General features: G+C 37.3%; 1 protein-coding gene across 2 annotated transcripts in view; it reads right to left on the bottom strand.

The window, feature by feature from the left end:
- The window catches only part of LOC147384250 (plant/protein (DUF810)), a 73892-nt gene that overhangs the window by 16338 nt on the left and 44736 nt on the right, over window positions 1–12818 (bottom strand). The window contains exons 18-20 of one of the 2 annotated variants that reach the window (XM_086426820.1): window positions 11232–11303; window positions 4470–4587; window positions 799–977 (exon numbers count right to left, since the gene is read on the bottom strand). In XM_086426820.1, coding sequence (XP_086282946.1) covers window positions 799–977; window positions 4470–4587; window positions 11232–11303 — 369 coding nt within the window. Of the gene's footprint in view, window positions 1–798; window positions 988–4469; window positions 4588–11231; window positions 11304–12818 lie in introns of both variants that reach the window. The other variant, XM_086426821.1, reaches the window with a different exon arrangement.

The raw sequence follows: 12818 nt of genomic DNA, 5'->3' as shown, positions 1-12818 counted from the left end.
GGATCACGAATTACAGACATTCCCCTTACCGATCAATGTTCCGACAGGCTGTTTGAAGACAACAATATGACACATACCACCTAAGCTGCCCAACAACATGGATAGAAATTGGAAAAAGAAACAGTGACACGACTTTCTCTGTCTCAAAACCCACAATACTGACCTGGACACAATATCCTATCCAATTCCGCATATACTATCCAATTGCGATATCTTCTTTGTCACAATATGTTTTGTGAAAAACAAATTCAGCATTAGTTTTTTTTTTTTTTTTTTTCTTACAAGTATAAAATTTTTTGATCATACCATGTGGATATAGAACCACTCAGTATGTTTAAGTGTCCAGATATAGTAGCAAACACAATACAGGCAATGTAATTCCTAACGAAGTATAACCTATCTTTTTTTGACTCCATGTACAGATAGAGTAGACAATCTCATAAATAAAAAGAATAATAATTGTAAGATATGTGTGAGAACAACAACTTGCAGCTCAAAACTTCTGATATGAATTACACACCACATGTTATCTAGGAAAAACTAAAAACGTTTCAAGGTGACTCACCGATGAGAATTACTTATATGAAATGAATAATGCAATGGATACATGAGAACCCCAATAGTGTATACTTAACTTTAAGGTAAATAAAACATCCGAACAAATTGAAATATTATGCAATATTTATCACGATAGACAGACAAGTATTACCAAAATGAGATACTACTGTATGAATATTCCCCAAGAAAAATAAATCCAGCTATAGATAATTGACAAGGATGAATAAAGATTGTACTCACATGTAGAGTATTTAATTGAACACAAAGTTTTGGTGTTGTCAGCACATTAATTCTACTAGACCTCCTCTCATCAGGCAGCCTAGGATCAATTAGTTCCTTCCTTACAAAAGCCTTTATTCCGGTTTCTTTCTTGTATCTCGTAAGAATGGGCACAGGTGGTATCAACTCTTCTTTGCTATCTGCAAGGAACTAAATTACACATTAAGGTCCAATTTCCGGAGGAGGAAAGATTGGGGTGGGGATCAGGAGGAATAGGAAAGAAAAAGGTATTTAGGAGACTATATCCTTGGCATGTAAAGTATGAACAATGTAATTACTTAATAAAAAACTATTGACACCAAACTCAAGAATCAAATTATTTAATTTTTAAAACAAGATAATAGGCAAAGAAACCATCATCATTATCTGAATTAAGACCGCTAGATGCTTGATCCAAAGCAAAACAAAAGATGAAAGGATGAAATAGATAAAATCATAAGAAATAAGATGAAGAACCAACTAGGGTATATCATCAAAATATGCTCTTGAAACAAAATAACGAACTCCAAAATCCCCAACAAAACTCTTAAACTATCACGTCCCATGTTAAAAACACTAGGACATGTTCATGTCAACCTAGATTTGTTTGATTAGTAGATTTGAGAGTTTTAGGATTAAGGTTTTTGTGGCAAAGAAGAAAAGAGATGAAGAGAGTTGTTTTATTCTCTCTCTCACTCATATATATATTAACATCATAAGAGTGTTACTAATAACAAAAGAACCCTTGGAAGATTAGAAATAACCAAGAAACCCTTATAAGAATTTCTACATGATTCTAAGGTTTTCTACTTTGGGAAAGGTGGTGCAAAGGCCAATTAGGTGGTAAAGAAGGAAAAAATTAAAAAGGGGTTTCAAGCCCAAAAGATTTTATTCGCCATTGTGAAAGGTTTCAACAAAGCCAATTGAGTTATGTGGAATACCAAGTTTTGCAATTATGATATTCTTCATTAGTGTTGTAATTAGGTTTTGGGGTATGAAATAGGATTAGATTTACTAAAGGGAAGGTTTGAAGGTTGTAGATTAGGATGTAGGTTCCAGATATAAGTTTTGAAAGAGTTTGAATAGTTTTTTTTTTCACTAAGATAGCTTTGGCAATTTCTTGTGAACCCAGAAGAGTTTGGATGGGTTGAGCTCTAACAAATAAACAAAAATTGCAAAGAAAGATGGATTGAATAAGAACAAGATAAAGGAGAAAAGAAGATAGATTTACCTTGGACTCACACCAAGGTATCTTGAAACAATCAAAACTTATTGGAATAAAAAAATCTTGGGATTGTTGGATAAGTGACTGAATAACCTTTTAAATGAAACAAAGTCAAGATAATACGACTAGTTTTGACCCCATACCTAAAGAAAGGTAACATGAATAGTAGCAAGAGTCAACTCAAACTCCTAAAATAACCAAAAGACAATTCAAAACTAAAAATGACTAATATAAAATAATCTCGACAAAATAAAAGTGATAAAAAAATAAATCTAGAGCCAAACAAAATTGTTCGTGACTGATGGCTTAGTTTGCATCCCGCATTACATGTGCATCAGTGCTCAATACAAACAAGAGGTATCTTGAGACTGTTCCTTCATAGCCCACAATGCAAACACATCTCCCCGCATGTTTATGTCATAATAATTTTCTTCAAATAAAAATAAGAAATATACAAAAAATATTTTTAAAAAATTACCATAAACCATAGCTATTTGACAGTCTTCTATTTTATACAGAACCCTAGAAATAACCTATTATTCTACATGGTACCAAAGAAAGATCAACAGGGTTCCAATATTTCTTTTTTTTTTTCCTTCCCACTTCATACTACCTTGAGAAACCCTAATTTCCTTTCCTAACCCTAAATCTCTTAATCTCTTGCTTGGAAACATGTTTATCTGCCATGATGCTGCCAGTGATTGGAATTGCAACTCGCACAGTTATTTGTGCATAAAATGGCCATGTTAAATTAGGCTGGTGATGCCTGTATTGATTCGTGTAAATGGTTAATTGGCTGCTCTCGGTGCAAGATCAGATTTGATTTTCATTTGTGGTGTTATGTAATCACTTATCTTTGTTGGTAATCAAAATCAACATTCTATAGTGGAGTGAGGTCCACATCACCCCCATTTGATTACCTTTCCTCTTTACCCTCTTCAACTTTATTGTCTTTCTTCTTCTCCCCCTCCCCCCATTTTCCAATAATATCCCTCCAATTTACCCTCTTTTTCAATAATACCCCTTTAAATTTACTATCTTTCCTTTTTAACCCACTTTATTGTTTTTTCTCATCCCCCACATTTTCTTAATACCTCTCCAACTTTATTATTTTTCCTCTTTTACCCCCTTGACCTCAAAGATTTTTAATAATACCCTCTAACTCCCTTAACCCCAAAGAGGAAGCCTGTGTCGTAGGCACCGGCGAACTATGGTGTATATATATATTTATATTACACCTTTCCTTTTGGTCCTATCGATTTGTTTTTAGCTCTTCTTCTATAACAAGGGCGAACTCTAGTGTATATATATATTACATCTTTCCTTTTGGTCCTATCGATTAGTTTTTGACTCTTCTTCTTCTTCTTCTTCTTCCACAATTTTTCTATTTCTTCCTTAATAGTGTTAGACTGGTGTTATGCTGTTTTAGTTAGAGTGGTTTTGTTATATTATAACTATAAGTTTCACTTTTTGTAGGAACTAACAAGATTAAAATTTGGAAAATAGGAAATATGAAATGATAGACATGGAACAATTTTACCTCTATTTGAATTTCTTCTATAAATATGAATACTTAGCTACTTATGTATTTAAATATCCATGCTTTTGAGGCCTATGCTGACGCCTAACTTCTTGATGGTGCTTGTGAAATGACCAACACCTAACAAACATCATTTAAAAACATTGTTTTTGTTTTCCTAAAGAAACGTCTCCGATAACAAAGCCTCTCCACACCACCGGTATTCCCAAAAGTGAATCATTTGTTCTTTCCAAGCTTAAAACAAATACCTTCCTTCAAGTTGAAATAGACACGAAGATACTCCTCCAAATAATGTACCCATAGGTAGACCAAGTAACAACGCTATCCCATCCACAGTTCATGAATCCATACTTGGAAGCAATCAAACTCCATCGAAGGCTACTTGATTCCTCTCTGAATCTCCACACGCATTTGTCTAAGATAGTCGAATTCATGGTATCAAGGTTCCTAATCCCAGACCAACCCATGTCTTACAAGAGCAAACCTTCTTCCAATTAACCAAATTGTACTTCAAAGAATCACTGACCATGGCCTCATCAACTCCAAATTCTACACAACACTTAAAAGAACATAGAACAGAGACTAATTAAAACAAAAAAGACAAGACAAGGTGCCCTTGGTCTAAGTCCTCACCCTAGACAGATACCAAGATTTCCTAAAAGCCAACCTCCGCCCAATCTCAATAATTGAATCACATATCACCTTGGAATTGGAAATCTACAAACTCAACACCCCGGGGCAGTAACTAAATTAAGTTTCATTTTCAATGCTACAAAATTAATAAAACAGTAACACAAATCAAAAACATATTATAAAATGAACCAAATATAATATTTACTAAAACGTAAAAACTAAGATCACTCTTTAATTGTTGAAGAGAGATCATACCCAACGTCTCGGAAATATGATTTGTATAAACTTGAAATGCATTATCAACACCACGGAACAGGCTATTCAACTCGCCAAGCCTCATTGGAACTTTAAGAGCAAAAAATTGATCTACAGTCTGTATTTGCAATGGAAAGCATTAGTATGTTTGTCTACAGATGTATGATTATGAGGACAGTACATCGTAAAATGAAAACAGATCATTAGTAGGCCTTCTAATCTACAACCAAAGTCAAAGATCATATTCCTCTGAAGTCACAACGAACAGATGCTAAGGAATGAGGTCAGGTTCTCAAATCCAATTGGACTTAAGTTTCATTAATTTCTAAGAAGCATAATATCTTACTAAAATATTCGATTGAGAAGCAGTTGATGTGATAGAAACCCATATAAAGGAGGTGGGGAAGGAACCATGCTCCCACAGTTGTTCTTGTTTTGGAAGATTTTCATGGCTGACAAATCAAACTGTTGAGGACACTAGGGAAGCATTATGTATAGTGGGAACTTAAAGATCAAACCGAAGTCATGTAGGAGGAGAACAGGTACAAGAAACCTAAATTAATTTTTATGGGAGCTCGTTTGGCCATAAGGGTCTGGTTTGGTATGTCAGATTGTTAAATAAGTCTGTGTCCTTTTTGGTCTTTTCCCTTTACTCATATTGTGTAATACTTATATAGCCTCATTAGGACTAATTAATAAACTAATCTTCTTCTCTATAATTTGATCTTGGTATCAGAGCCAAGCTCTCTACCTCCATCGAAACTCTCTAAAAAAAAAAAATCTAATCGACACACAACCTCGTTCGTTTTTCAATCCATATCACCCCTACAGGGGTTCTCTGTCACTACAAACCCTAATCGCATCATGCGATAGGGAGTTATCATCTAATTGAAGCCTGCGATCAGGCTGTTCTCACAGCAATGGCAGTATCTAAGCCTACGACACCAAAGGTGACTATCCATGGGTATTGCGACACTCAAAGTAGTGTTTTTGGTAGTGTGCGATCATCGTAGGTTGCTGTATGAGTTGTGCGATCACAGCAGGTGACCTGTTTTTGGCTTTTTGAACATCGTAAGACGCTGCTCTAGCTTCTGCGACACAGCAGGTTGCTGTTCTGTTGTCTGCGACCATAGCAGGAAGGAATTTTGGACTTGCGATCACTGCAGAGGGCAGTTTGACATCCTGCGACCATAGTAGAACTCTGGTTTTAGACCTGCGATCTCTGTTTTTGGACTTGCGATCACTGCAAAGTGCAGTTTGACGACTTGCGACCATAACAGAAGGCTGAGTTGAGGCATACGATCACTGCAGAGGTGCAGTTAGAGGTCTTCAGTCACTGCAGAGAGTAGTTTGACTACTTGCGACCATAACAGAAGGCTGGTTCATCGTTTTGGAGCCTTGTCTAAAACCTGCTATCAGCACAGGTTGTTATTTGGATCTGGTTCGAGGGCTACAATTGCATCGAGGTTTTTTGGAGCCTGTACTTACAGCAAGAGTATTGTTAAGAGCTTTCCCTTGTCCTCTTTGAACTCCCTTCAAACCAAAAATACGTAGATTTTTATATATATATATTTAAAAATGGCCTCTGAGATGTCATCTTCCTCGATCACTGGTAATAGTAATGACTCAAGTGGTCTTCCTTCTCACTCAATCGACTTTCCAGGAATTCAGATTACCACCATAAAATTAAATTGCCTAATTATCTTCTTTGGGCACGATCGGTTGAAATGTTCATTGGTGGCAAAGGAAAGATCGGCTACCTCACAGGAACTGACAAACAACCTGCACCGACCGATACGTCCTACTCCCATTGGTTTGCTAATGATTCAATGGTCTGATCGTGGCTGGTTACATCTATGCAACCACACATTGCAGCTGGTTTTATGTTCTCCTCTACAGCAAAACAGATATGGGATTCTGCTAAGAACATTTACTCACAACGTCAAAATAACGTTCGGATCTTTAACTTAGAACGTGAGATTTCTCGTCTTTCGCAAGGTGATTCTTCAGTTACCACCTATATATCACAACTGCGTGCTCGGTGGGAAGAGTTGACCTTCTATTCCTCATCCTATGCCTGGAAGGACCCTCTTGATGAGACATTGTATGCGTTAATTCTGGATAAGAATCGGATTTTTCAGTTTCTGGCTGGTCTCCGGGATGAGTTTGAGTATGCGAGAGTTCATTTATTGGGAATGGATCATTTTCCGCCCCTACAAACTGCGTATTCCTATGTCTTGGCTAATGAGAGTCGTCGCACAGCTGTCCTACCTCTTTCTTCAGGAGATCACTCCGCTATGCTTGCTCGCCTACCTTCTCTAAAACCCCCCAGCGGGTCTCTGCCTACCCGTCAATGACATAAGTGTGATCATTGTGGGAAATTGGGTCATGTGAAGGCTCGCTGCTATGCACTTCATGGTCGTCCTAATCAGAATCGTCAACAGTCTCAATGCTCTTCAGCTCATGCAGTTTGTCAGCAAACGTCTGACTTAGCACCTCCTTCAGCTCCTACCTCCTCCTCGGATTCGGTATCTCTATCCCAAGCTGAACTTGATAAGTTCAGGAAATTCTTCAATCAAATAGAGACTTCATCTCAGCCGGTTTCTACCTTCGCTCACTCAGGTAACTTTGCATCTGCATACTGTTTCCACCACTTCCTCACCATGGATCATTAATTCTGGTGCCTCCGATAACATGACCGGTACGTCCTCTCTATTTAACACCTATAGTGTTTGCTCTGGTCATCGCAAGGTTCGCCTTGCTGATGGTTCTTTGTCCTCCATAGCTGGTAAAGGTCTTGTACCTGTTACATCCTCTTTATCCTTAACTAACACACTACATGTTCCTCAACTTACTACTAACCTTGTCTCCGTTAGTAGTCTTACAAAAAATTTGAACTGCAGTATAACCTTTTATTCCTCTCATTATGTCTTTCAGGATTTGGAGTCGAAGAGGACGATTGACACTTGACATGAAGTGAATGGATTGTATTTCTTGGACGTTCCCGATTCACCTAGCACCCATTCTGCTCTTCAGCTTAGTAGTAATAGTAGTCAGTCTAATAAGGCTCTTGTAATGCATTGGCATTTACGCTTAAGTCATATTTCCTTTGGATATTTGAAACACATGTTCCCTAATTTATTTAATAATAACATTTTGCTTGATTTTTCTTGTGAAATTTGTCAATTAGCTAAACATATGCGTTATTCTTATCCTATTAGTATGCATACTACTACACCTACTATGTTTGACTTAATTCATTCTGATGTGTGGGGTCCTTCCCCCGTCACATCCACTCTTGGTTTTCGTTATTTTGTCTTGTTCATCGATGACCACAATCGTACAACTTGGGTTTATCTTATAAAACATAAGAGCGAGGTTTATGGGATCTTCAAGCAATTTCTTGCTATGGTTCATACCCAATTTGGTTGTACCATCAAGACCTTCCGTTCTGATCATGGTACTGAGTACACCTATAGTGAGGTCTTGAAACTTTGTTTAGAGTCTGGCATTGAGTATCAAATGTCTAATGTTAAAACCCCTCAGCAGAATGGTCGATCAGAACGAAAAAATCGCCATATTATAGAGTTAGCCCGTGCCATTTTTATTGGCATGAATGTGCCCCAATCCTATTGAGCCGATGCAGTTCTTACTGCTGTTTACCTTATTAATTGGACCCCCTCCAGTGTTATTCAGTTTGTCACACCCTTCTCTAAGCTTTCTCCAGATCGTCCCGTGTTTCCACTTCCTCTGCATGTTTTTGGTTGTGTCTGTTTTGTTCAAATTCTTGATCGAAATAGTACTAAACTTGACCCTAAGGCCGTAAAATGTATCTTTCTAGGTTATTCCTCTACCTAGAAAGGATACCGTTGTTACCATCCTCCTTCTCGACGACGTTTCATTTATCGAGATGTTTCCTTTTTTTAGCATACTCCTTACTATAGTGGGTCCATTGGCATTCAATCTGAGTGGTTTCCTTTAGATTCACTTAATGATCCCTTTCCTTCTTTATTGCCCCTTCCCATGCCTGTTTCTCCTTCTCCACCCCCTGTCAGTTCGTCCCCTCCTCCATTGCAGGTTTACTCTCGACGTCCACGTGATACTACCATCACTCCTATGTCCGACCCGCTCGCCTGCTCGCCTCCAGCTCCGCCTCTGTCTGTTCCCTGTGATGATCGTCCTATTGCCACTTATAAGGGTAAGCGCACTTGTACTTATCCTATTTCTAATTATATATCTGATTCTGCACTCTCACCCTCCTATCGGAGTTTTCTTGCTTCTGCTTCCGCTGTTTCTCTTCCTACTACTGTTGCAGATGCTATTGCCCATCCTGAGTGGCGAGCAGCTATGATTGATGAGTTGACTGCTCTTGAAAAGACTCAAACTTGGGAACTCATTCCTCTTCCGCCTGGAAGGAAAGCTGTGGGATGTCGTTGGGTATTCACGTTTAAGCATAATCCGGATGGTTCCATTGCTCGTTATAAGACCCGTCTGGTAGCCAAGGGTTATGCTCAGACTTATGGGATTGATTATCAAGAAACTTTTGCTCCGGTTGCCAAGATGACCACCATTCACGTTCTCCTTTATGTTGCCGCTATCAAAGGATGGCCTCTCTTTCAGTTAGATGTCAAGAATGTTTTTCTCAATGGTGATCTTCAAAAAGAAGTCTATATGGTTCAACCTCCTGGGTTTCTTACTTCTGCTTCTCCTACCTATGTTTGTCGTCTTCGCCGATCTCTTTATGGCCTGAAGCAGTCTCCTCGTGCCTGGTCTGAGCGCTTCACTAAGGCCATGCATCAGTTTAGATTTCATCAGAGTTCTGCTAATCACGCCTTGTTCTTGCGTCACTCCCTCGGCAAAACTGTTGCTCTGATTGTGTATGTGGATGATATTGTCATTACTGGAGATGATGACGATGGCCTTATCGAGGTCAAAACTTACTTAGGACGTCAATTTGAGATTAAGGACCTTGGACATCTTCGCTATTTTCTAGGTATTGAGGTTGCACAGTCCCAGTCCGGTATATTTCTTTCTCAGCGTAAGTATGTCTTTGATCTACTCAATGACTCTGGTCAGCTTGGACCTCGTCCCGCTGATACGCCTATTGAGCAGAATCACAGGTTGGCTGATTCTGAGGGGGAGTGTTTGTCAGATATTGGTCAATATCAGTGTCTTGTGGGAAAATTGATCTACTTGTCTATGACTCGCCCTGACATTGCCTATGTTGTTAGTGTTGTAAGTAAGTTTATGCACTCGCCTCGAACATCTCATCTTACTGCTGTTTATCGCATTCTTAGATACCTTAAGGGATATCCTAGTCGAGGTATTTTATTCAAAAATCATGGTCATCTTCGCGTTGAGACATAGACAGATGCAGATTATGCTAGTTCAGTAACTGATAGAAGGTCTACTTCTGGGTATTATACTAAAGTTGGTGGTAACTTGGTAACCTAGCGTAATAAGAAGCAGGATGTGGTTTCTCGATCGAATACTGAGTCAAAATACAGAGCTATGGCACTTGGCGTATGTGAGTTGTTGTGGCTCAGGATCTTACTAGTTGATTTATGTCTTCCTGTGCCAATTCCTTTCTTATTATATTGCGATAATAAGTCAGCTATTAACATAGCTGCAAATCCGGTTCAGTATGACAGAACGAAGCATATCGAAGTTGATCGTTATTTCATTAGAGAAAAGATTGTTTCTGGACAGATTTGTACTCCCTTTGTTTCTACATCTCAACAACTAGCTGATGTTCTTACTAAAGGTGTTAGTAAAGTCTCCTTTGAAGATGTCTTGTCCAAGTTGGGCGTTGTTGATATCCACGCACCAACTTGAGAGGGAGTGTTAAATAAGTCTGTGTCAAGTCTGTGTCCTTTTTGGTCTTTTCCCTTTACTCATATTGTGTAATACTTATATAGCCTAATTAGGGCTAATTAATAAACTAATCTTCTTCTCTCTAATTTGAACTCAGATATTCTACAACGAGTACGACATTGCGTTCAAAGCTTTTTCAGGCCCATTAGGACAACAGATTTCAAGGAGGCAGATGTGGAGAACAACTCAGTTAACACAATCTGTTGGAGCAAATGAACAAATTGATAGTCTCACACTCCAAGGGAAGCAAATGATACAATTGATTCTTTCGCTAGGGACCGTGGTCAAAGCAACCTTTTGTAAACAGAAAATATCTTGCCTGTCTTTGTATTTTCTCTCCCATATTAATATAACCATATGATACGGCCAAAAAAAGGAGAAAGGATATTGTAATCTTTTCCAAGGGGAACAATAATGTCTATCAAGATGATTTAGTGGGCTAAAAAATATTTCAAATGGTGAACCTTTTTAACTGCATTGGAAATCAAAACTTTAAGCAATGTAATAATAAAAGTCAGCCTTTGTTCATTGCAAAATGATCCCAAAAGTGTCATCAGTAACCATCCAATAAAACTACTTTACTTTTAATGAGTAAGACTTGAGAGAACAAAGCTGACTTCTGAGAGAACAAATGAATAACAGATTTCAACCATCCTGACAAGTAACATATTCGTAGCAACTGCAAACAAATGGATTAAAATTTCCAAACAAGGAAGCAACATAAACACCTAAAGTTAAGTTGTAATATTTCCAAGAAAAAAACAATAACTGAAGAACATACATATGTACAATTTGAAATGATAAGTAGAACCAAATATAGTAGGCAAATCAGTAAAGAAAAAAAACAAATAAAAAAAAATGTAAATATATATAATTCTAGATCTATACCTCTTCCACAATCCTGTAAACTTCAACAATTGAACTCCCATGTCGTTGCTGAGGTGATATGGGATCCCAGCGCTGTAAAATGGTTTTGCACAAATATAAAAATCCACAGTATCACTGAAGAAAAATCCACACAAGAGAAAACCTACACTCTAAAGCAATATCATATAAGTTACTAGTTAGTAGAATGCTAATTGTGTACCAAGGATAATAGAAACTAAATTATGGCAGTTTCATATAAGTTACTAGTCACTAGAACCTAATAGTGTACCAAGGATAATAAAATGTGGGCGAAAAATTCAATTGCAAATCCCAAATACTTCCAAATGCATACCATACCAGCAAGTCAACAACAGCACATAAGATCCCTGTGTTTGTAAATGATACTAAATGAATATTATAGCCAAGGTTCGAAATTTATCTCAAGGGAATATTTCAGTCAAGGAAAAAGACTGAACCATTCCCCAAAATGGAATGGAACATTGGGAATTTTTCGAAATATTCCAAAATATTGTCAAAAAGCAAGTTATAAGTTCTAAAATGGATCTTACAATTATTTATGTTAAATATAGCACACTACTTTATGTTGATATACACTGGTAGACACCAATATGCTGAGAATATCACAAAATTAAATTGCACAAAGTAAGTTTAGATACTTATTTTACTAAAAGTATCTAAGCATCTAGTCAAAATTTGACAGATAATACAATGGAAAAAGAAATGCAAATGTACCTTTAACTAGTAGTATTCATCATTTGTACAAAGAGTCTCACTCACTGAGGTGCATAGGATAGTAAACTCAGCCTAAAATGGTATTCAACACATAGAAGGAATACTCTTTCTCTGCCAAATCCAATCAGTTCATTCACATCCACAATTCACCAAGGAAGAGGCAATTTACAACCATATATTTAAATATGACAAGGGTGATGGTTCGAAGCATGTGCATCACACATTACACAATGTGTAATAATCGAGTTCCAATCATTGTATATCTTGAAATATATTGGTAGTTCACTTTTTTCCTTCACGGGGGCAATGCCTCAAGATGAGATTTTAAACCAGTCATGTCATCCTTTGGTCGTAAGGCAACATTTGTTTACTTTACTTTTGTATCATTAAAGGACAGTTTTAGAACTTTAAACATGCAAGCCTGAATGTGTTATAGCTGCACGATCGTGTACTGAAAAATATTGATTTGGCTTTTCTTACTCTTTATAATTGTCTTGGTAGCTAATAATTTCATGCTTGTTTTATCATTTCCTAAGACTAAGGATTAAAATCTTGACTTGAGTTAATGTTTTGGTTTGAAGAAAACCTGAGACGGTCACGACCAAACCATTCCAAGACAATCTAAAACATTCGAGTTTCGGGGTCAATGTTTTGTTCCGGTCTCAGTTGAAAACGGAATGTTCCACCACAACAGAATGAAACTTTGAACCATAGCTAGAACATCAATAAAAATTTTCTATGCTTTTCTAACATTTTCTTAGTTCATTAAAATTTTACATAATTTCCACAATAATGGAAATATTTCACAGGTATTTTCATTCCGAGCCGATCAGAATGCCCAAGAATTTGCTCGTT

The sequence above is a fragment of the Akebia trifoliata genome, chromosome 15, assembly GCF_017979445.1.
Source record: "Akebia trifoliata isolate Shusen 1 chromosome 15, ASM1797944v1, whole genome shotgun sequence".
Taxonomy (NCBI): domain Eukaryota; kingdom Viridiplantae; phylum Streptophyta; class Magnoliopsida; order Ranunculales; family Lardizabalaceae; genus Akebia; species Akebia trifoliata.
The sequence above is the reverse complement of the archived record's forward strand: the minus strand, read 5'-3'. Positions and strand labels throughout refer to the sequence as shown.